This window comes from Gopherus evgoodei, chromosome 13, assembly GCF_007399415.2.
Source record: "Gopherus evgoodei ecotype Sinaloan lineage chromosome 13, rGopEvg1_v1.p, whole genome shotgun sequence".
Taxonomy (NCBI): domain Eukaryota; kingdom Metazoa; phylum Chordata; order Testudines; family Testudinidae; genus Gopherus; species Gopherus evgoodei.
Genome location: NC_044334.1, coordinates 8,880,781 through 8,905,524, shown reverse-complemented (window position 1 = coordinate 8,905,524; position 24,744 = coordinate 8,880,781). Strand labels below are relative to the sequence as shown.

At 49.7% G+C, this 24,744-nt stretch overlaps 1 protein-coding gene across 17 annotated transcripts in view; it reads left to right on the top strand.

Moving 5' to 3' along the window:
• The window catches only part of NCOR2 (nuclear receptor corepressor 2), a 402,926-nt gene that overhangs the window by 255,000 nt on the left and 123,182 nt on the right, over window positions 1-24,744 (top strand). For 16 of the 17 annotated variants that reach the window (XM_030583492.1, XM_030583488.1, XM_030583493.1 and 13 more), the window contains 4 exons: window positions 2,035-2,125; window positions 5,127-5,305; window positions 10,164-10,218; window positions 12,717-12,815. In XM_030583492.1, the coding sequence (XP_030439352.1) occupies window positions 2,035-2,125; window positions 5,127-5,305; window positions 10,164-10,218; window positions 12,717-12,815 (424 nt within the window). Of the gene's footprint in view, window positions 1-2,031; window positions 2,126-5,126; window positions 5,306-10,163; window positions 10,219-12,716; window positions 12,816-24,744 lie in introns of all 17 variants that reach the window. The other variant, XM_030583491.1, reaches the window with a different exon arrangement.

The window sequence follows — 24,744 nt, the reverse complement described above, 5'->3', positions numbered from 1 at the left end:
AAATCCAGATCTCCATTTTTCCTGTGTTGTTAATTTTCTGGCTGGCCACATCATAACGCATGGGGTTAGTTCCTTACTATGAACATGTGACTGGGGGAGGGTATGCCTGGTCCCATACTAGGAGGCTCAAATCAAGGTGGACAGACCCGATCTAATTATTTAGTCACATAAATAGTTAAAAACAGATCTAGGCATCATATCTAAGCACAGAGGCCAAGCATCTGCAGAACGTGCAGAAAAGATTGCAAAAGATCTAAAGATGTTGCTCTCTCGCTCCATTCATATGATCAGCATTGTCCACCACCGCTCCCATCCCCACATCTCATTTACCTCTCCTCAACTCATAGACTATCAGAGTGGAAAGGGACCTCAGGAGGTCATCTAGTCCAACCCCCTGCTCAAAGCAGGACCGATCCCCAGACAGATTTTTACCCCAGTTCCCTAAATGGCCCCCTCAAGGATTGAACTCAACCCTGGGTTTAGCAGGCCAATGCTCAAACCACTGAGCTATCCCTGCCTCATCTTCAGAAGCGCTCTGAAAGTCAGGCTATTCTAGAGCAAAAGGAGGAGCAGCTGAGCAGGCAGTTGTTGGCTGAAGAAGCCTTAGCTAGTCAGGACCCAGACTGTTTAGTGTGGTGCCATATTCTGTGGGAGTTTTACCAGTGACCTCAGTGCGAGCAGAGTTGGGCACTTGTAAAAGTCCCACCCTACAGCTTCTTTGTCTTTAGCTTTTCTAAAAATGTGTTTAGTTAAAGCAGAGCGTAGGCTTTGTCCAGGAGTTTAGACCCCAGGTCTTAGCTGCTTCAAAAGAAAAGCGTTTTCAAAAAAAATCTAATATTAACAGCCAGGTTTTCATGCTTTTCAAAAAAAAATGTTAATGGAAACTTTCTTTGTCTGGGTCTAAGCATTTCCCTGCAGCATTTGCAGCCCAACCATAACAGCGGTGGGCAAGATGACCTGGAGCTGAGTAGAAGCAGAAGTGTAGCAGTGACTGGTTGATTGCAGTGTTCAGGATGAATGAAATGCAAACCTGTGGTGGAAAGTCATATGGATTGTAAATGTTCCTAGAGTTAATCTAAAGGCTTATCTACATGGAGATGCAGCATGTGGCAAGCCAGGTGTGAATGCACAGCCCAGTAGCCTGCCTGGCCTTAAGTCGCCAGGTGGACACTGCTCCTGCGCACTGGAAATTCCCTAGCGCACTTTGACACACAGCTGCTTAGCGTGCAGCAGGCTAGCGTGCTGTAGATTTACACCCAGGCTTGCCACCCGCTAAGGGCTTGTCTACACCACGCAGCTTTTAGTGACCAGGCTGTGTCGACACAGCCTGATTGCTAAAAGTCAGCGTGTGTAAACGCTCTGTTTTTTGGTACTTTGTTGGCACTTTTGCCAACAAAATACTTCCAGCACCACGAGCAGGAGAGCCCTCTTGCCGGCAAAGCCGTGTTCACACTGCCACTTGCGCCAGCAAAACTTTTGTCTTTCACGGGAGCGCTTTTTTAAGTACCTGTGAAAGACAAGTTTTGTCTACAACTTTGCAGTGTAGACAAGCCCTGGGTCTCCAGGTAGACACAGGGACATGGGTTGGGTTTGGTTTGATTTTCTTTAATTGTAGGCCCCGATCCTACAAATGCTTCTGGTTGGGTGTGGTGCTCGCTGCTGGGACTGCTCCCGGGGGAGTCAGTGGAGCTGCTCGTGGTAGTAAGCACTACACCCAGTAGTAAGTGTTCACACGTTTGGATCCTAGGTTTTTTTTAACCTGGATCAGCTCTGAAACATGGATTTTATGGACTGAGCTTGCTGCTAGTGTAGGTGGGTTTTGGAGTTAAACGGACAGCCGTAGAACGGCTTTGCAGTCAGGCAGCTCTGACCACATGTGCGATGCCTTCCCTCTCGCCGCCATGGCAGGCTCTGTTTCCTGTTTTGACTGCATTGCCTTCTGAATGCAAGGAGTCCCGGGAAGTGATGGAGGCGCGGTGCCAAGTACAGGACGAGGCATACATTTTTCAGTGTTTCACTGCCGTTTCCCAGCAGGGTAGGACAGAGGGGCAGCGGTCTCTCCATGTCGGCTGCACGCAGCGAACACGAGGTGTCAGAAATTATTGATGGGCTCTCGGAACAAGAGGTGAGACCAGGTCACCGTTTCTCCTTCCTTTTTTCCCCGCCCACCCCATTCCCCCTTCCCTCTGGGGAATTCAGTGCAGTCACAACAGACCCCAGTGGTGGAGCTGGTGTTGAATTCAATGAACGTCAGGCCGGGCTGTGTTTAGTAAACATTGTCATGCGCAGAATGTGATTCCCTGACGCTTCTAACAGGACCCTGAGCGGGGCTTGGGAGTGTTAGCAGAATCTGTGAGAGCAAGCAGCATCCCTTTGGAGCGCCCATCAGTGCTGACCTCATCTCACTTCCCATCCTCGTTGCAGGGAAGCAGCGGGATCTTTAAGAGGAATTCAAGTAATGAAATAACAGTCAAGGTGGCAGGGCATTTTGTGCACTCAGATACATCTCAGGCCATCAACTCCAGCCAGTCATCTTTCCTACAAACAGGTTATTCCCTGAAACTGAACTGGGGAGTGGGGGAACAGAGCCCCACAACAGCACAGGCTTGTGGATAATATTTTAATGGGAGATGCTGTTTCCCGAAGGGGATTCCTATGGGATGAATGGTTTGTACATCAGCCAGTCAGATTGACTCTCTGAGTGCTCTGATCATCTCAGGATGTCCCAGCAACATTGGCTTCTCCTGAATCTGGTTTTGCAAGGGTTCTGCTTGGCTGGCTCTGATCGCAAACTGTCAAGAATGGGATCGTGCTTGGGAAGAGACAGCAACTGCGACCGAGCAATAGTTGAGCTGTTTGCTGAGTGTACTTGCTGTGCCCTTGGCTGGGAGGGAGTTTGCTTTGACCAAATTAGGGGCTGACCCACGAGCTTAGTTCTCAGAGGCTGGGACAGATAGGCACCATGCTTCAATTCGTTCTTCACAGAGGGGGCCTGATGTGCTTCCTGATCTCCAGGAACTAAAGTACTCAGCAAAGGGTGGTCACTAGTGCTCCATTGTGGAGAACATTTCTGCAGAGGAGCGTGACGGAGCAAACAGCTGGGATGTGCATTATACCATTCCACCAAGCTTGGGCTATGTCTATACAGAAGCTGGGACAGCGGCCCAGCTGCAGTGCTTCCGTGTAGACATTCCCTACAGCAACGGGAGGGGTTCTGCTGCACTTAATCCACTTCCCCTAGGGGCAGGAGCTAGGCTAACGAAGAATTCTTCCATCACCCTAGCGCAGGCTGCCCCAGGGATTAGGTCAGCGTCACTGTCTCACTCAGGGTTGGAGTTTTCACACCCCTGAGCAAGGTCGCTGGGTTCACCTAACCTTTTAGTGTCAACTTGGCCGTAGATAGATCCTTAGCTATTGCCTGAGATCAGCACCAAACAGATTAGAGATCTGATTCAGTGCTGCTCGTCAGGGCTGGTCAATCGTGAGCTTAACTGGTGCTAATGATGTCATTACACAGCATGGCTCTGCTCATTAAATTTTGTTGGCCAGGCTGTGTTTGTCCTGGCCAACCTGCTCACTTCGTGAGAACTGGCGCTTACCTCTCATTAAGAGAACATCCTTGAGAGCTATAAGCATTTTGAATGGCATCAAAGGTGTTACCAGAGTCAGAGTCGTTGCTGTGGAGTTTGAGGATGTGGGAAGCTAAGAGGAAGCTACTTTGTATCAGTCAGAGTGCTGTGCCAGACAGCTCTAACTACTGGTCTTTGAACCAGCACTTACTCCCATCATCTTCCGTGGTAGGATGTGGAGTTTGTGCATGAATTTGATAATGAAGCATCAAGACTCTTCGCAGAGTGAGAGACTCTCTGGCTAGGTTTACAATCCTCTGAAGTCTTACAAGTTCAGCGTTCTCAGAAATATTGACACCTGGTTACAAATCAAGATCAGAAGATGCCATTCCAGAGCTGGGCTTCCCTGGTCCTTAATCAACGAGGGCCAGATTCTGAGATCCTTACTCACACTGGGTTTGGGTTTGACACCAGGAAGAGCTCCACTGAAGTCAATAGGGACTACTCGTGAATTTTGCTGCCGTTAATAAATTAGAGTAAGAGCATCAGAATCTGCCCCAAAGTGTTTAACAGTGGGGGAAGAAAAGGATTACGGCACAGCAAGAGGCTGTCACTTTTGGTGGCAAAGCTGAGAAGCTGCTGTTTGTTTAAACATCTAAGGTGGCAATGAGAAATGCTTGTTGGGATGTGCTGTGAATAGACGAAGTGGCCTTTGGGTGAATGTCAGACGTGAACCTGACTACAGATTGTGTGTTTACCGAGTGGAAATTAGACTCACTTAGTAGCAAATACAAAGTCTAAGAATTGAGCGTTCTGTGGAGAAGTCCATTGTTATTGCCTCCAGTGCTCTGGAGACGTTGCCCATTTGATTTTCAAACCGCACTGAGAGCAGAAGGGAAGTGGAGGAGGGTGTTAGGAAAGTTTTCATAAAAAACATGCATCCGACAAAGTGGGTATTCACCCACGAAAGCTCATGCTCCAAAACGTCTGTTAGTCTGTAAGGTGCCACAGGATTCTTTGCTGCTGATAAAAACAAAAGGTTCCCATGAAATGAGACTGGTTCTAGACCCATCTTTTCCACCCCCGACACTTCAGCCCTCCTCCCCATTTGCAAAACAACACTGACCAAGATATTTCCAAAACTGGACCCACTCCTGCTTACATCCAAACTGCGGTTGAGATTTGAGCCACTCTTTGTGTGATTTTACAAAATCCAGACCTGACTGACAAAGGCTTGCAAACCCCCAGTGAGCCCTGATTTTTGCTTGTCTCTAGCTCTGCGCACAGGAGGTGGTTTCCTTGGGTCAAACATTTTTACAATGTGTCTCAAGAGCCTTTTATTTCCAAAAGGAAGGTGAAGTATTTCCCTGCTGAAGGTGACAGCTTCTTTCAATATTTTAATATAGGATTACTCCAGCAATAAAGCTGTCTAGTGCTTGCCTTTAAAGTCTCCTGTCGCACAGCCTGTCCTTTCCCTATGAACATCTGTCCCCTCTAATTCTCCCCTGGGCTCTGTGATGCTGATGAGAACTGTCCCCTTTGCTTTCTTTCCCAAAGAACCTGGAGAAGCAGATGCGCCAGCTAGCTGTCATCCCCCCCATGCTATACGATGCAGACCAGCAGCGCATTAAATTCATCAACATGAACGGCCTGATGGATGACCCCATGAAGGTTTATAAGGACCGGCAGGTGATGAACATGTGGAGCGAACAGGAGAAGGAGACCTTTCGGGAAAAGTGAGTGGGCTGACAAGTGACTGGCCGTAGCCAATGGGAATCGGGTGTTGGGAAGCGTGGCGTACGGGCTGGATAATGACTTGAGCACTGGGCCCTGGGTTGCGCTGGCAATATGGTGGTAGTGGAAAGCAGTGGTAGATTCTGTGGTGACATCCTGGCTACCAGTGCATGCACTGCAGTGTGTTTTGGAAGTTGAATTCCTTGCAGTACTTTGAATGGCTGCTGCGCTTTAGATAGCAATGACTGGTGAATCACAAAGGTTTTTTAGAAAAACACCAAATGTTGTTATCTGTGCCAGGCAGTCTGTTAACTTGGGTGAGACTGAACCTAGAAAAAAGGACCCAGATGCACATGAGAATATGCCAAAAAGGAGCTGATCTAAAGGTTTGGTTTATTACGGGGAGCCATTGGAATAGACACACTGCTTACGAAAAGGGAAATAGATACTTTGAACTAGACAAGGTCACTGGGCTCATCTCATCTCAAGGCTTATATGGAGAGGTTCTTTGGAGACTTCCAGTCGGTCCTGGTTTTCTCTGTGTCAGGAATACCTTTGATGGCCTTCCTCAGAGTTGTTACTTCCACATGCAACTGAAGCAAGCAACTGTAAAGATGCACCAAAAAACGCTTATTTAAAAAGCCTGTATTATTAGCCTTTTAAAATATATGGTGTGTCTCCCAGGCTGTCAAAACTGCAATATTGCACCTGGAATGATGCAGGGGTTAATTATTTAAAATAAAATGTAAGGAAAATGCAAGGATTAGGCCTGGTTAGTGACACTGGAAGATTCCAACCATGACTGTTGCATCGTCCATGCACAATGGTTTCATTTTTGTCACAGTGGGCCATCCGAAGTGCAATACACACTTAAAATACAATTTACAGACATTGACAAAATTCAGCTTGACCTGACTTCAATCTCTTCAACCCATGAAACTGAATGGGACCTTGGATCCTGCAGTCGTTCATCACCGGCACACTCAAATAAAAATAGGTAACACTTGTAACTTGTCCTGGGATCAGTTTAACCAGACTTACTCAGAACTTAAGGCAGTGTCCAGTTCCGTTCAAGTTGGACATTGGTTCAGGTTGCTTTATTTTACACAGACCTCTGAGCTTGTCCCAAACTTGGCCGTGTGTAGTGCCAGTAGAGAAGTAGAGTGTTGTTCTATTGTTGTTATTGTGATTACAGCTAGAAGCCCCAGTTTGCCCTTATTGTGCCATGCAGACGCACAATGGGAAAAACAATTCCTGCCTTAAAGAACGCAGCATGGACGTATGGCCCTGCCTGAAGACAGACAGGGTCCCTTTGAAAGCACAACTCACTCATCTGCATGCATCTGAGGAAGTGGGTATTCACCCACGAAAGCTCATGCTCCAAAACGTCTTTTAGTCTATAAGGTGCCACAGGATTCTTTGCTGCTTTTACAGATCCAGACTAATATGGCTACCCCTCTGATACTTGACAACTCACTCATGGTACCAGAAGTCTGAGTGTTAGCAGCCTTGCGAGTGCTGACTTTGAAGAGTCATGTTGTCGTTTTCATATTCAGAGCAGAGCAATGCAGAGTCATGCATATATATACAACTGCAGCAAAACCAAGTTCCTTGGTCAGCCATTTGTTTGTATATTTAGTACACGACAAACAGCCTCAGATCTGTGATGTGATCCCACTTTGTTAGAGTGTCTCTGATTCTTTTTTAACATCTCAGTTTCTCCTTTAGTCACATACCACAGACGAGCTCTCCAGCGTGTGGTGTTATATTTGTATAGATTCACACGTTAGGACACGTGATGTAACAGCCTGAAGCTGCAGATGGGTAATGTTTAAAAGGGCCTTTACTGTAAGCTCCCAAGTGCTGCGTTCCCACTGCTCCGTCCTCCGCGCTAGCCACCTCCCACATGCTCAGTGCCCTCATTTATGTTCCCTTGTTGCCCCGGGAAAGCCATCTGCTGGCTGCCGCTCTGACTAGCTCCCGCTCTGCTGCAGTCATTGATTACAGTGACCGTCCTTAGGGCAGTCTGCATCCTGATTCTGGTCTCGCTTCCGCACGTATAAAGCAGGAATAGCTTCACCTAAGTCAGCAGTTATGCTGGGATAATAAAGCCAGTGCAGTTAGACCTAATCAGGCTCTGTGTCTGTGAAGCCTTTTACGGACGTTGATCGTTCAAACCTGACAGCACCCCTGTGAGTTAACCAATCACCTTACACGCTCAGGGAAACTGAGGCAGGGAGGTTCTGACTTGCCCAACACCGTACAGAGAATCGGCAGCAGAACCAAGCTCTGGAGCTGGACTTCATGCCTCATGTACGTTTCATTAAAACGTTCGGCCTCTTAGACCTCTGCCTTCCATCAGAGAGAGCAGCCAGCCCATACTGTCCAGCTGTTGTCTACAGAGAGTTTTCCAGAGGCAGAGATTTTTCTGATCCTGTAACTCCGAGTCAGATGCGTGACTGTATAGGAGGCCCTCAGGAGGGTTTGACTTGTGGCATGGTGTGTTCTGTCTGCTGTCAGAGAGCCGCTCGCTCTGGGAGCAGCACAAATCCAGCAAGGGGCACTTCTGGGCTAGGGCAAACTGTGTTGAACTCCCAGCTGAATTCCCATTCCACTGCTCTGAGGCTAAGGGAGCAGTCTTGTCGGGGGAACCCAGGGAAGGTATTTTGTTTAAACACAGACAGTCCTTAGCCATAGCTAAGCTGGCTTTCCTTTGGCAACGCACCAGTCTGTTTTTCCCTTGCAGGCCAGGAATAGCTTATGCCAAACACTCTTTAGTCCTGTCCCACTTGTTACAGAGGAGGGGTTAGTTAGAGGAGCTGTTGCTTTTGTGTCGTAGGCTTTCTCCCTGCTGGAAGTGCAGCCGCTCAGAGTTGCTATTAGCTGACATAGCCTGCTGACACCATGTGTGTGTTCTGCAAAGAGGGAAAAGCCCTTCCAAGCCCCCATCACCCTGTCAGTCGCTTGGGTAACTCAGAAGCAGGCTAACTACTCGTGTTGTCATGCAGTTTCAGCAACAAGCTGAAATAACACATGAAAGGAGGCTGTTTTCTCTCCATTTGGGGTTGCGCTGTTTAATTACCCACTGTGCTGTCTTTAAACCATGAGATGTTTTTCAGACATGAAGCTGTTAAATCACAGTGAAACCTGCACTAAGGATCCTTTCCTACAGGCAAACCCCTGCCTTGGGCAACCACTTCAAAGGATGTCCAAGATTCCCGGACCTCGTTTGCTCAACCTTTGCTTAAAGATCAGCCTGTTTCTTGCTGGTCACTTATATGGCCGCAGGTTCGACTCCAGGCGTTAATTCTACGTTCCCTTAGCACACCACTGCCAGCTTCCGAGATACTGCTCAGGAGACTATGCTCAGTCTTTTCTCGTCCTTCCCCTTCTCAGGCCAGATTGGGTCTTTGCAGCTGCAGGCCGGTGTTTTTGGCATTAGAGCTCCGGGCTCAACTGCAGCATAAACCAAGCCGCAGGTGGTGGCGTCATTCGTCCCTAGATTCTTTGGTAGATCATCCATCATCGTAAGAATATAGATGGGGAAATCTTATGATCATTTAAAGCCATGGCTCCTAACCTCTCTTGGCGCCTCTATCAGTTCATCAGACTACGACAGAAATGCATCTATGGAGGGTGGCTGAGCTGCATAGCCGATGCATCCCTAGCTTTGCAGATCTACAGCCGCATGCCCCTCGCTAAAGGGGGCAGCTACCCAAGCAGAGGCTATTGGAGCCATGAGGCTGCAGAGTAGCTGTGTGTGGTGGGGAGGGGATTGTTCCAAGCCCTCCTTATGAGAACACCCTGCACCAAGCCTGCTGTGCGAGCTGCTATGGTCAGCACTCACCCCGTTGAATGGCAGGCAGGCAGTGGTGGCGTGCTGGTGCCCAGCACAGGGAGGGATGGAGGGGGACACCCAGGACACACCAGAGCCAGAACCCTGGGGTGCTAGCACTGATAGACTTGTTTGGTGAACCCCTGGCTCCATTGAAGTCAGTGGCAAAGCTCTTATTGACTCAGTGGGGTCAGAATCGTCACCTCTTGCCTTTCTCAGGCTGGGTGAGCAGAACTTCAGGGAAACAGGCAGGCAAGCGTTTGGGTCTTTTACTGGAAGGGGGCTGAGTGAGTTTGATGCTCTAGGAGTGCAGCTTCCATGCCTGGCTTTCACTTCTCCCAGGGGACTTCTGACCAGCAGCTGGCCCTAGTGGTTCCAAAGCATTTTAATCATGCTTAGTGATTTCCCTGTAACTTCCTGGCAAAGGGAAAACGAATGACCCATTTCAAACTACTCGCTCTCTCCTACGCTTGACACTTAAAGGGAATCAGTTGCAATCTTCTGCCTCTCTTTCCTTCGGCAGGGCTTGAGAGAGGCTGGCATGAAGCAGAGTAGTTGTTAGGCCTTCCCGTGGTATGTGATTTAGCTGATTGCGGAAGACAGCTCCATGGCACTATCTGCTTCAAGATGCTGAAGCTTCTTTTCCTATTTCTTCTCTCCTTCGCTGCCCTGCTATGCAAATCCGTGGAATAAATCCAAAATAGTGGGGGTAGGGGTAGGGGAGGAGACATGTTTTCCCTCACCTTCAACTAACAGTCAACAAAACTTGAATGGGCCACATTTAAAGTTCTCCTCTTTCTGGGAAGCTGCCTCATCAGGACAAATAAATATTTTCTCAAACCAATGAGTCACTTGAAAAGCTCCCCGCCACTGCCCTCTGCCTTTCCGATTCCAGGCTCGCTCTGCCAGCAGATGGAGTGCTGCAGGCAGCTGCAAGGCCCGGCTTGGGATCACAAAGGCAAACATGGAGAACAAACAGAGATCTCCCTGCTTTCACTTTAACCTTCTGTCTCTTGGTCTCCTAGGTTCATGCAGCATCCAAAGAATTTTGGTGTGATTGCTTCATTTTTGGACAGGAAGGTAAGTTGCTTTGGTTTGTAACGAAGTGATTTTAAACCCCTTATCTGTCTCTAACTGTCTTTTCTTTATCTCAAGTGTTTCTCTAGCACCCATCCCCAAAGTATCTAATGCACATGGAACTATTCCTCCTGTTGAAAAACCTTCTTTTATAACGCTCTGTGTTGCCACAGAGCCTCTTTCACCAAAGAATCAGAGTCACTTTATAAATCCTGTATTTGCTGTGGAAAGGCAGCCGCTTCTGGGGTGGAGGGTGCCAGCAAGGTGGCTGCACACTAGCCAGAGGAGAGAAAGTGCTGGCCAAGGATGCCAGGGCATAGCCCTGCTTTTATGAGAGAATGTGGGACTGGAATGTCTGTGGAAAGCAGGCATGGACCTTTGTTTTTATGGTCTCATCTGAATGACCCCACATGAAATGAAGTAGATGGGTCTTGGCTTAGCTTGGAAAGGTGTGAAGCGGAGTCAGCTCTAAAGGGATTTGGAGCTCAGGGTCCTGGGGTGTCGGGTTATTTCAAACCTACTGTGTAGGCAGCTAAACCCACGCCTCTGCTTTACCCACATTCTATAGGCGTCTCCCATTGACTGGACTGTCCTGCATTGGGGGGTAGCAGACATTCACTGTGCCCTGTACAGTGTGCTGCCCCTGTCTTGGCTCAGGGCTGGGCCCCAGAGATGTTGTGAATAGTAACCCACTGATCTCTTGCGTTATCTTTTTTCTTTTTTTAATTCTGAAAAACCATCAATAGCCAAGAGGTTTTTAGTGGTGGGTAGACACTGACAGGGCCTGAGCTCCCCAGTGTGTGTTCCTGATGGATTGATTTACATCAAGGGACTTTCCTGACCCCCACGAGTTGGGCAAATTGAGGAAGTATTTGAAAAGCAGACCCCAGAACATAGTGTATCTTCTGTTCCTCCCAAGACAAGACAAGTAATCTCTGTCCGAGAACAGGGCAGCCTGGAGGTTTGGGTGGTGTCATATTAGTAAATCCTAAATGGGCACAGTGTTGCGGCATCTGGGAAGGAAGTCTCTAGGCTCGCACTCCAGTCCTAGCACTTTTGACCTGTAGATCTCAAACACTTTGCAAAGGAGGGAAGCATCATTATTGCCACTTTACAGATGAGGAAATTGAGGCAAGAGCAGGGAAGTGTCTTGTCCAAGGCCACAAAGTAGGTCAGTGGCAGAGATGGGAATAGAGTTCAGGTCTCCCAAGTCCCAGACCAGTGTGCTGGCAAAGAGACTGCACTTCCTCTAAAAGGATGGGATCTGCTAGGACATTGCCAGCCACGTATTGTCCTGGTTGTCCAAGTTGCAAACCAACTTCTGCCTCAGGAGAATATCCTCATAGCCTGGATTAATGCACTCACATTCTGGAGCAGAAAGCTCCACTTTTCATCCCAACTAGCAAACAGGGCAACCGAGAGACACTCTCTCTTCTAGAAAGCCTAGCAGGCACATGCCCTGGGGAACACCAAGGTCTTCCCAGTTCTTCCACGTTACTAAGTCAGATTTGTTGTGCCTTGGCTGGTACCCGCAGTCTGCTCTCTCTTCCAGGTTATAACATGTCTCTGCATTTTAGTTATACTCTTTTACAACACAGACTGTAATTATGGGACCCAAGATGCCCACTCACCAGTTGTGACGGCACTCGGAGAGAGATGCTCAACGTAATCAACTAGTAGATTTTTTAATTTGTTTTTCAAACATTTGTAATAGTTTGCAGTGATCTTAGCCCTTGGAACAGGTGAGTGTGTGTAATAGGGACTATGGAAAGGGATCCAATTAACACTTTAGAACAACCAGACTCTGTTTTGCAAACAGCTTTATTCTCCCTGTGTGAATACAACAGATGTGACGGCAGGTACTGTGCAGCCTTCTCATCCTGTCGACAGAGCCGCCTGTGTGCATGCAGAGCTGCTCCCCGTGCAGCTGCCTCCTGTACTCGAGCACCGTTGCGTTCCAAATTCCCCCTTTTTCCTGTTTTCTGATGCAACTGGTCCATTCGTCTTCCTCTAGGCCGGGGCCTGCCTCTCTCTCAGCACTGTAATTGGAATCCAGGCAGCAGCTTCTGAATGCAGAGGACTCAGTATGTCAGAGTGACAGTGAAATGTGTTGGGCCTAGCCGTTGTGGGATCCAGCACTGCCAGCGCTCTATTCTGGACGGCCTGCACTGATAGGAAGGGGTCCCAGCTCATCACTTTAAAGTTGGCTGGGTGTTGAGTGCCCTGGGCATGCATGGGGATTCGCTCTGTTCCATGGCTGAGCATTTCTCCTAAATTGCTGGCCCCATACTGAGCTCTCAAGGGAAAGCCTTGCTCTGGGTGGGTGCTGGAATGTTTCTGGCCCTGCATACCTCCGGTAATTGAAGGAAACCCTGCTGTATCAGGGTCTGGAAACATGCAGTGTGTAGCATGTGCCCGAACGCACAGTGCTGGAATCCTGCACTCTGAAAGAATGCTAGTGTCCAAAACGCCGCGCTCCGTAACTTCCTGTGTCGTTACAGACGGTGGCAGACTGCGTGCTCTACTATTACCTGACCAAGAAGAGTGAGAACTACAAGAACCTGGTGAGGAGGAATTATCGACGAAGGGGGAAGAATCAGGTAAGAGGTGAAGACGGATGCACAAGACCTTTAGCCGAGGGGTTCTCAAACTGGGGGTCGGGACCCCTCATGGGGTTGAGAGGTTATTACATGGGGGGGTCACGAGCTGTCAGCCTCCACCCTAAACCCCGCTTCTCCTCCAGCATTTATAATGGGGTTAAATATATAAAAAAGTGTTTTTAATTTATAAGGGGGGTCGCACTCAGAGGCTTGCTGTGTGAAAGTGGTCACCAGTACAAAAGTTTGAGAACCACTGCTTTAGCCAGTCTCTCCTCCTGACCACACAGCAGTAATCCTTTATATTCACAGCCCACAAGATACCAGATCGTTCCTCCTCTCCCCAGGGAGTGGATGGCCTGGTTGCTGGCCGCAGTGGCTCTTCCCATCAGGGGATTGATCTTGGAATTGAAAAGCTATTTGGGTGTGTTTTACTGACTGTTTGGCTCTCAAGGTGTTGTCGTCTGGGAAACAGTGACATTTATATATTCTCCTCCTCCCCAGCTTATCAGTAGATTTAAAAAAGGGACTATTTAAAAAGGGAATTAGTGCCCGGGTACCCGAGAGGCTGGAGTCCTCTGCGTACACAGTAGATACCATCTAGGCAGTCGAATAAGTTTCCCCAAGCTGTCTACCAATGCACCTCACTGCCACGGCTCTAGGCACCCACCAGCCTTACGGGTGCGAAGAATATTCAGTCTCCTTGGGCCATTTAGATCTTTGCCTCCCTCAGACTGTTAGCAAAGGTAACTGTTGTGGCAGTGGCTTTTGTGATATGGATCCTTGAGATGGATCTGCTCCTTAGGAACTCAGCTGAGACCACTGAACTCATTTCACAGAAAACCGAAAAGAACTGGCAGTGGCGTGTGGTCACCCTGTGCGGTCAGCTCCAGGGCTAGATGAAAGGTCACATGAACTCTGCTGCTGAGATTTTCCAAGCTGTCTAAGGGAACTGGGTATTTCCGTCTCTTCAGCAGCATCGACCGTCTCAGCCCACATCTTTAACCCAGTGGAAAGTGTGCTGGTGAATCCCGACCCTTTAGGAACTGTCCATTTCATAGAAGAGGGGGTGGAGAGAATCTATTTAGATAACATGGTGCTAGGGAGGGGAAAAAAGGCTAATACCATTCTTTCTTGTCCTATTATACAGCCAACATAAGCAGTTCATCCTGATGCCTTGCCATAAGAGGTACTTGTCTGATTGGAAGGGAGATAGGTAGCTTTCCCCAGTTTGATCTCCACAGCATTAAGACATCCGAATAGTTAGCACATGATGAATACCACAGACTGGGCCAATTTCTCTTCTTTTTTTTTCAGACTTAGAAATGGAAAAGGCCTATTAGGTGATCCATCTCCCTGCAAACACGGGATGGTTCCCTGCAGTAACATTTTATAGTGTTAACCATGGTCTGTTTTGTTAGATCACAGCAACTAGGGCGTGAGGCCACGCTTGTTTCTTGTTCATATCAGAGGCACGTGGCTAATTCTGATTTCAGTGTTGAGTTGAGCAAGTAACAGGCACGGGAAGTGAATTTACCGCCCTCCTCAGCTTGTAGATGTGCACCTGTGTGGTGACATACCTGCATATACGTCACTTAGCGTGTTTTATTTACATTTCAGGTTATAAACCATACTTGGTTACAAAAAGTCTCTGGGGGCTTGCTCACAATTAATGAATGGGCCGATGTGTGATCGCTAGAAGTAGGGTTCTGTCATTTTAGAGGCTTGTAAATGTCAGGCATTTGGAATTTGAGAATATTGATTAAAAGAAGAGCGTCGGATCAGAAGTTTTGAAGGGGTATATGGAATAATCAAGCCTTTATTAAATCTGTTATGATTACCAAGCGCCCAGAAGTGTGCTGGGTGCTTCACAGAAAAAGGGAAGTTGTATGGACGGCTCTTCCATGGGTGTAATTTGGCATTGTTCTGTTGAAATCAGTGCATGGGTTGATTGGAGGTGGTGAAGCACAAGGAAACAATGAGACGAAACAGGGTCGGAATGAGAATTCGTGATCTCAGCGCGTAAGGTTTCCAGAAACCCTACAACTATCTGAACAACAGGAGAAAGGGGGCTTCATCGTAACATCAGTCTGCATTCCACCTTGGTAACTAGAATTGATGCAGTTAAAGCATTGAACTTGCCATTCTAGATGGAAGAGATTTAAACATGAGAAACTGGGATTTAGTAGAGGAAAAAAAAATGTAGTGCTTGTCATAGCCAAGCATGCAGCTGAATTCAGATAGAAATCGCATTTCAGCTGGGTCTTTAGTTGTTCTATGTTTTTGAGAAGGCAATAATGGTGGTTTTATTTGCTTTGAGGAAAGAGGGGAGCCCAGGATGGGTAGGAGATAATTATGAGATGAAATGAGCTTTTCTAGTGTCAAGACTGTCATTGTGGTCTAGTTATTAGAAAATAAATTTTAAAAATTCCCATAGCTGCTTTGGCCGATTGTCCCCTGGCAAAGGATATTCCTCGTAAAGCTGCTATTTACTGCTGAAATAGCTCTTGCTGCAGTCAGGGACTTCGCAGGCTCTACATAATAAGACCAAGAAGGTGGGTGTTCTAATTCAGAATGTGGGCTCAATGGTTGGTATGTTTTCCAAACTAGAATGAGAGAAAGGTGAGCAAATCTGATATACTGTCATTCCTACTTCCCATCCCACCACCAACATGCTAACACTCTCTAAAATAATGACTTTGAATTCAATTTAAAAAATCACACTGCAGTGCCCTCTGGCCTTTCAGCACTGGATCATTTAACAATTTAAGGGCAATTCATAATCTTGAAGTTAGAGTCTTAATACCTTAACCCCAGATAGAGTACAAAGTGAATTACATACTGTCTTTTTGTCTGTGTTTTGTCAGGCGTTCTACAAGCAGATAACAAGCTTAGCTAATACACATGAGCTTGTCTTAATGCGGGATTTTAACTTCCCTGGTACCTGCTGGAAGACTGTTACATAATATGCAAAACATAATATGTCCTGCAAGTTTTTAGCATGTGTAGGGAACAACTTTCTGATTCAAAAAGTTTAGGAAACAGCTCGGGTCATCCATTTTGATCTGGTTTTGACCAACAGAGATGAATTAGTTGCAAAGGGGAAGATGGTTGGGAATTTGGGAGGAAGTGAAAGAATTCAAGATCTTAAGGAAAGGAGGACACGACAACAACAAACCAAGGACAGTGGATTTCAAAAAGGCAGATTCAACCAGCTCAGAGAAATAGTAGGCAGGATCCTATGGAAAGACCAGTTAGGAAGAAAAAGAGTCACAGGGCTGGCAGTTGGCTAAAAGATGTAACACAGGAGGCTCAACATTAAGCTATTCCAACACAGAGGAAAGAGAGGAGCCACAGAAGGCCAGCGTGGCTGCACAAGGAACTTTTTAGCTATCTAAAAACCAAAAGGGATCCATCCAGGCACGGAGGGGCATGTCCCCAATGAAGTATAATGGGAATAGTGCAAGCATGTAGGCACAAAGTCAGGAAAGCCAAGGCAAAAACTGAGTTACAGCTGGCAAGAAATGTTAGAGACAACCAGAAGGGGTTCTGCAAATAGGTTAGACAAAAAAAAAGATCAGGGAGGGTATGTGTCCTCTGCTCTATGGAGAAGGTGAGCTGATAATAGGAAGGCAGAGCTGCTTAATGCCTACTTTTTCAGTCTTCACACGAAAAAAAACATGTGACCAGATAGATGACTAGTGAAGTTATCATAGACAATAAAGGGGGAGGGATGCAGGTCAAGATAAGTAAAGAACACATCAGAGATCTTCTGACTAATCTGAATGAATTCAGATCAGCGGTGCCTGATGCTATTCACCCTAGGGCGCTGAAGGAATTAGCTAAAGCAATCTCGGAGCCACTGGCAATATTATTTGCAAACTCATGGATGACAGGAGAGGTCCTGGAAGCCTGGAGCAGGGCTAACATGGTGTTCATCTTTAAAAAGGAGGGGAAAGGAGAACCTAGGGAACTGTAGACCAGTCAGCCCGACCTAGATACCTGGGAAGCTACTAGAGCAATGTCTAAAACATTCAATTTGCGAATACCTGAAGGGGTGATTGCTAGCAGCCAGCATGGATTTACCAAGTACAAATCATGCCAAACCAGCTTGATTTCCTTCTTTGACAAGATAGCTGGTTTAGTGGTTAGGGGGCATGCAGTGGACATAATATACCTGGACTTTAACAAGGCTTTTGATACAGTACCACATGACATTCTGATAAGTAGCTGGAGAAATGCAGGCTCGGTGGAACTGCCATTAAGTGGATACATAATTGGTTAACAGCCGCAAACAAAGAGTAACTATTAATGGAATGTCAGATTGGAGGGAGGTCTCAAGTGGGGTTCCACAAGGATCTGTAGTGGGTTCAGTGTTGTTTAACAGCTTTATCAATTACCTGGATGTAGGAATACAGAGCATACTGATCAAATTTGCAAATGACACAAAACTGTGGGGGAGGGTTGCCAACACTTTGGAAGGTAATGTTAAAATTCAAAGGGATCCTAATAAATTGGAGAACTGGGCTATAGACAACAAAATGAAACTCAACAAAGACAAATGTAAGGTGCTACGCTTAGAGAAGAAAAACCAAATGCACAAATACAGAATGGAGGATAACTGGCTTGGCAGCAGGACAGCTGAGAAGGATCTGGGAGTTGTGGATCACAGCCTCAATATGAGTTAGCAATGTGATGCTGTTGCAAAAAAAGCAAATGCAATTTGAAGTTGTGTTAACAGAGGCACAGCAGACCAATCATGGGAGGTGATTGTACCACTTTACTCAGTGCTGGTTAGGCCTCAGCTGGAGTACTGTGTCCAGTTTTGGTCACCAATATATAAAAAGGATGTAGAGAAACTGGAGGGGATCCAGAGGTGAGCGACAAAGATGATCAAAGGGATGGAACGCAAGGCATGTGAACAAAGGCTGAAGGAACTGGGTATGTGTAGTTTGGAAAAGAGGAGATTAAGGGGGGGATATGATAAGGGTCTTCAAATACTTGAAAGGCTGCCTTAATAAGATGGAGAAAAATTATTCTCGCTTGCAAACGAGGGCAGGACAAGAGGCAATGGGTTCAAAGTACAGCATAGCAAATTTAGATTAAATTTCAGGAAAAACTTCCTAACAGTAAGAACAGTAGGACAATGGAACAGACTGCCTAGGGAAGTCATGGACGCTCCTTAGCTGGAGGGTTGCAAAAGGAGGCTGGAGCCTCCAACAGATGTCTTGGATGGGTTAGACACAACAAATGCTGCATCTTATGGGCGGGGGGGGGTTAGACCAGATGATCCTTGTGGTCCCTTCTAACCCTGTGGTTCTGAGAGTCTGAATTCTTTACCTTTTCAAAACACAGGTTTCTAATATATAATTTCATCATCACTCTGCAACTTTTTTTAAAAAATCCGATCACATATTACTATACACGTTGCTAAACAGAAGCATGCACCAGATTGAATTGAAATTTACATGCAGGCACACATGCATGGGGGTGGAGTGGGGGTACAAACTCTTCAGGACTTCCAAGACACAGTCTCCTTCAATGACTTACTCAGCTTCAAATTCACTTCATGGTATGAGGGAACCCGTTGCTTCAGTCTTGTGTACGTGGAGAATCTGACTGGCTTAGCTCTAGCCGAATAACTATTACACTGTTCCACCCTAACTTCCCCATGTAGGTGCTCTGTTTTGGAATAAAAATGACTTAATTCCATTACAAATTACTCCATACAGCCTAGTTACTGTAGCATAAAGTCCCTTTTATTCCGGAATCAAGTGCCTAGCCAGAGGAGTATACCTGAGAAGCTACAACACGGTAGTAACTGCGGTAGCTGTGCCAGTCGGTTTCCACGCACAGACAAGCCCTAAGTGAAAGCCTCCCTCCAACTGCAAGAAGGCAGGTGGGGCAGTGTCAGGATGCAGTGGATTGTCAGGCTGTTGAAAGTCACCAGTTGACTCAGACAATGAGAGGGTGCCTTTGATGTTTCTCCTCACGCCTTGTCCAAAGTGTATCAATCAGGATGTTGGGCTTAGAGTCAGTTTCATAGATCAGCTGCTAACTAAGCCAGCTGCCATGGCCAGGATGATTCAGAGGTAAATGAAGTCATCTGGCTAAGTGTAAACCCCCCCACACTGAGTCCCTGGGCAGACCCACAGGATATGCTGTCATGACTCTCCTGCTTGGCGTTGCAGTCAGCACTCAGATATTCCACAGTGAAAGCTGCTTCCTCGAAAGTGTCAGAGCTAATGAACATTCTGTATCCTCTCCACTGACAGCAGAACAAACTGCCCATCCGTACTGCGCAGGAGACCATGGCTGTATTTTCCCCTATGTAGTGACATTTGAGCCGGCATGTTGTAGTGATTAAAGCAGGGAGCTGGAGCCAGAAGTCCTGTTCCAAGTGACTACGAGTGACTCACTGTATGACCTTGGCCCTTGGGCAGCTTGAATAGTTCTTGCCAGGCCTGAGAAACATTTTCCCATGCCCACCCTCCCCTGCCCTCTGCCAAAAGAGCAATTGCAGTATTGTCCTGCACCCAAAAGAAACCCATTTCTTGTCCCCCGCTGTAATGTGAAGGAACAACACAGGCTCTGACTTTATAAACACGCTGTTCATTTTACGTAAACAGACTGTTTAACTGTTGAGCTATTAAATATCTGCAGCAGAGACATGGCATATCGGGCAAACTTTCCTTACATTGTGTGTGTCTGACTCCATTTATTGGTTGGATATACGTACGGCATGTTAGGAGTTCATATTCCTAGCTCGTTTCACCTGCTTGTCCTGTCAGTGCACTTTCATGGCTCAAGATTACTTACAAAGAGCAAGATCCTCCTGTAAATTGATGGAACCATAGACATCAGCAGGAGTTCGATCGATTTACACTGGACAAGGATCTGACCCTAAGATCAACAAGTTGCTTACATGAAGAATATATAGCAGGATCTAGGTACCTCGCTTCCATTGTAATCATGGGATTGGGTGTCTAAATGCCTTTACAAATCTGGCCCATATATCTTAAATTTACCTTTCCTCAGTTTCCCAGATCCATTTTTTCCCCTAAAACTTTCGTTGCTACAAAGGAAGACTTTTTCAATACGATATCAGAGCCCCGGGTCCATCCTGTAAGCAGTACTTGCACAGTACCTCGTCAGCAAAGCGTGGGAATGGGACACGCTGCCTTTAGTGGGACTTAAGCATGTGCTTAAAGTTGAGTGAGCGCCCGAGTGCTTTGCCTCACTGCTAACAGAACTACTTACATGGGTGACAGTTACTTGTGTGAGGGACTCAAAACCTGCCGTGTTAGGGGCTGGGAGGGCCTCAGTAACCAGTTTAATATCACCAGCCTGGGTTTGGTTTGCCAATTCCCAGCCTCGTGCAGCACGCAGGACCTCTCTCACAAGGAAGTCAGGGTGCTCAGGATCAAGTCCCAGGCCCAGCTCACTTTCCATAGAGGCAGCTAATCCTCTTGCGCTGGAGCACAGTAATGGATCCTGAGGAGCAGGCCGTTTGTGTTTGACTGGATCCCTCGTCGGAGCCACAGACTTCAGAATTCTTAACTGAACTTTTGTTCTTCTTCGAGTGATTGCTCATATCCATTCCAGTTAGGTGTATGCGCCGCGCGTGCACATTCGTCGGAAAACTTTTACCCTAGCAACTCAGTGGGCCGGCAGGTCGCCCCCTAGAGTGGCGCCACCATGGCGCTCCATATATACTCCTGCCGGCCCACCCGCTCCTCAGTTCCTTCTTACCGCCCGTGTCGGTCGTTGGAACAGTGGAGCGCGGCTTAGCTGACCTCCACTTCCCTAGCTACTCGTTTTCTCGTATATGATTATGCAGTTATAACCCTTTTATATATATATTTGTATGGTTATACGGGTTTTCTTTGCTAACATGGTTAGTTTAGTTAGCGGGGTTCAGGAAGTAGCCCCTTCCATGAGCCCAGTGCCGGAGCCCATGCATGGCTCACCGGGTTTTAAAAGGGGCCCGGCCTGCCAGAAGCCGCGGCCGAAGAGAGATCTACATGACTCCTGTTTGAAGTGCCTCAGGGCAGATAAGTGCCCCATTTGCAAGGCTTTTAAGCCGAGAACAAAAAGGTGCGGGACTTTCACTTACCCCTCCACCTTGGGCGCCGAGCGATATTCAAGCGGCGGGCAGAAGCGCCTCGGCACCGGACCCCGCCGGTACTACCAAGGCCTTTCGGCACCGACCGTCGCCGGCACCGATGTCGACTCGGCACCGCTCCCTTCTTCCGAGGTCGAGAGAGTCTACGATTCCTGCTGGTGCCTGGCGGCTCCCCGGCACGCGCCGTGGTTGAGCCCCCTGCTCCCGCTGCTTCCGTGCCACCTGCATCGCAGCCAGAGAGCTCGCCTAAGTTGCGTTACCTGGCACCGGCACCTGCAGAGGCACTGATGACTTCGGCTCCGTCGATTCCAGTCCCCCAGGACCACGAAATCCGGTGCCTGGCAGCTCCCCGGCTCGCGCCGTGGTAGAGCTTACTGCTCCTGCTGCTTCTGTGCCAACTGCACCGCAGCTAGAGAGGTCGTCTAGGATGGCTCGCCCGGCACCGACGACGTCGCCACCGTCGATCCCGGTCCCACGAGGGCCGTAGAATCCGGTGCCTGACGGCTCCCCGGCACGCGCCGTGGTTGAGCGTATTGCTCCTGCTGCTTCCGTGCCAGCGGCACCGCAGCCAGAGAGCTCATCCAAGTCGGATCGCCCGGCGCCGACACCTGCTACGGCACCGATGACGTCGACACCGTCGATCCCGGTCCCACAAGGGCCGTAGAATCCAGTGCCTGACGGCTCCCCGGCACGCGCCGTGGTTGAGCGTATTGCTCCTGCTGCTTCCGTGCCAGCGGCACCGCAGCCAGAGGGCTCGTCTACGTCGGATCGCCCGGCACCGACACCTGCTGCGGCACCGATGGCGTCGGCACCGTCGATCCCGGTCCCACAAGGGCCGTAGAATCCGGTGCCTGACGGCTCCCCGGCACGCGCCGTGGTTGAGCGTATTGCTCCTGCTGCTTCCGTGCCAGCGGCACCGCAGCCAGAGGGCTCGTCTACGTCGGATCGCCCGACACCGACACCTGCTGCGGCACCGATGGCGTCGGCACCGTCGATCCCGGTCCCACACGGGCCGTAGAATCCGGTGCCTGACGGCTCCCCGGCACGCGCCGTGGTTGAGCGTATTGCTCCTGCTGCTTCCGTGCCAACGGCACCGCAGCCAGAGAGCTCGTCTACGTCGGATCGCCCGACACCGTCACCTGCTGTGGCACCGATGACGTCGGCACCGTCGATCCCGGTCCCGCAAGGGCCGTAGAATCCGGTGCCTGACGGCTCCCCGGCACGCGCCGTGGTTGAGCGTATTGCTCCTGCTGCTTCCGTGCCAGCGGCACCGCAGCCAGAGAGCTCATCCAAGTCGGATCGCCCGGCGCCGACACCTGCTACGGCACCGATGACGTCGACACCGTCGATCCCGGTCCCACAAGGGCCGTAGAATCCAGTGCCTGACGGCTCCCCGGCACGCGCCGTGGTTGAGCGTATTGCTCCTGCTGCTTCCGTGCCAGCGGCACCGCAGCCAGAGGGCTCGTCTACGTCGGATCGCCCGGCACCGACACCTGCTGCGGCACCGATGGCGTCGGCACCGTCGATCCCGGTCCCACAAGGGCCGTAGAATCCGGTGCCTGACGGCTCCCCGGCACGCGCCGTGGTTGAGCGTATTGCTCCTGCTGCTTCCGTGCCAGCGGCACCGCAGCCAGAGGGCTCGTCTACGTCGGATCGCCCGACACCGACACCTGCTGCGGCACCGATGGCGTCGGCACCGTCGATCCCGGTCCCACACGGGCCGTAGAATCCGGTGCCTGACGGCTCCCCGGCACGCGCCGTGGTTGAGCGTATTGCTCCTGCTGCTTCCGTGCCAACGGCACCGCAGCCAGAGAGCTCGTCTACGTCGGATCGCCCGACACCGTCACCTGCTGTGGCACCGATGACGTCGGCACCGTCGATCCCGGTCCCGCAAGGGCCGTAGAATCCGGTGCCTGACGGCTCCCCGGCGCGCGCCGTGGTTGAGCTCCTGCTCCGGCTGCTTCCATGCCAACGGCACCGCAGCCAGAGGGCTAGTCTAAGTCGGCTTGCCCGGCACCGACAACGTTGGCACCGTCGATTCCAGTCCCACAAGGGCTATCGAATCCGGTACCCGACGGCTCCCCGGCACGCGCCGTGGTTGAGCGTATTACTCCCGCTGCTTCAGTGCGGACGGCACCGCAGCCAGACAGCTTATCTAACTCGGTTCGCCCGGCACCAGCACCTACCGGAGCTCTGATGACCTCGGTACCGTGGATCCCGGTCCCGCGAGGGCCGTCGAATCCGGTGCCTGACAGCTCCCCAGTACGCACTGTGGTTGAGCCTGCTGTTCCCTTCATGCCGGAGATGTTACCAACGGCGAGGGCTCTCGGTGCCATGACAGAGTCAGTGCTGCCTGACCCGGGCACCGCCGGTACGGGTAATACAGTCTCTTCAGGGGACTGTCCCCTGTCAGCACAGCAGAGCGGCACCGTTCATGATCACGGTCCCGCAGACACTCCACGTCCTGTCGGCACGCCGGACGCCACTGGCAGTCCCGATGCTGTTTTCCTCGGTACTGGTCACACTCGCTGCACCGGTCGGTATCCCGTTCGCCGACCCGCTATCGGCACCGTTCCGACCTCTGGCACCGGGGCAGGTACCTTGACTCCTGTAGCCCTTCTACGAGTTGGGCAAGGTCCGAGTGAGTCAGAGACTCTGCCTGTGCCTTCTTTTAGTACCTCCATGGCCGTCCGGACGCGCATCCGTGTCATCCCATATGCGCAGATTTTATGCTCAGGACCATGATCCTGATATGATGGCCAGCGGGCGCCAGCCCTGAAGCAGAAAGAGGCTTGGCGAATGCACAGGCTTGGCCGCCAGGTGTACTATGCAGGGGCCCTGCAGCTCTGGGTAGCAAAGCAACAAGCCTTGCTTAGCTGCGATAATTATAGCACCTGGGTGAAGGAGTTTCTCCCTCAAAACTCCCACCTGGAGTTCGCTACCGTCTTGGAGGACGAGGGAAAGAAGGTTCCCAGAGCGTCCCTCCAGGCCTCGTTGGACGCAGCAGACTCTGCGGCCAGCACTCTGGCCTTGGGTGTCGCCATGAAGTGCATTTCATGGCTTCAGGTTTTAAAACCTCCGGCTGGAGCTGCAGTATGCCATTCAGGATTTACCCTTTGTTGGTAAAGGCATCTTCGCGGCAGAGACAGCCCCAGACTGCGAAGCCTGATGGACAATAGGGTCCTAATGCGTCTCAGCATGTATACGCCAGCGACCAAACGCAAGCCTTTATGGCCCCAGCCGCCATACTCTGTGCCTAGCCAGAGGCAGAACTCTGGCAAACGGCAAGGCCAAGGTGGTCGCAGACAAACGTCAGGACCCCTAAAGAGCCAAAGTCAAGGTCCTTCGCAATTACCGCTGGGACCAAAGACGGACCTTCCAAGGTTCGCCTGAGGGCGGTGTACCAGTCGCAGGACGGGATCTCGATCCCGCTTTCTCCTGGCATAGCCCCAGTTACTTTCAGATCGCTGGGTCCTGCGCACGATGGAGCATAGGTACCACCTTTAATTTGCTCCAGCCATGTCCCCCTTCAGCGGGCGAAAGGGGCAAGGGGTTTTCTCCCGTTATGCCCTAGTCCCCCACTCGAACACAGGTCTCAGACCTCCCTGGTCCTGCATGGACTCAGCCGGGTTAGGATAAGGTTGGAGTTCTGCATGGTATCCCTGGGAACCATTATTCCATCCTTGCCTCCTGGGGGCTACTATGCCGCCCTGGATATGAAGGACGCGTGCTTTCGCAATGCCATCTTCCCTCCGCATGGGAGATGCCTCCGCTTTATAGCCAACGGTGAATACTCCCGGTTTACGG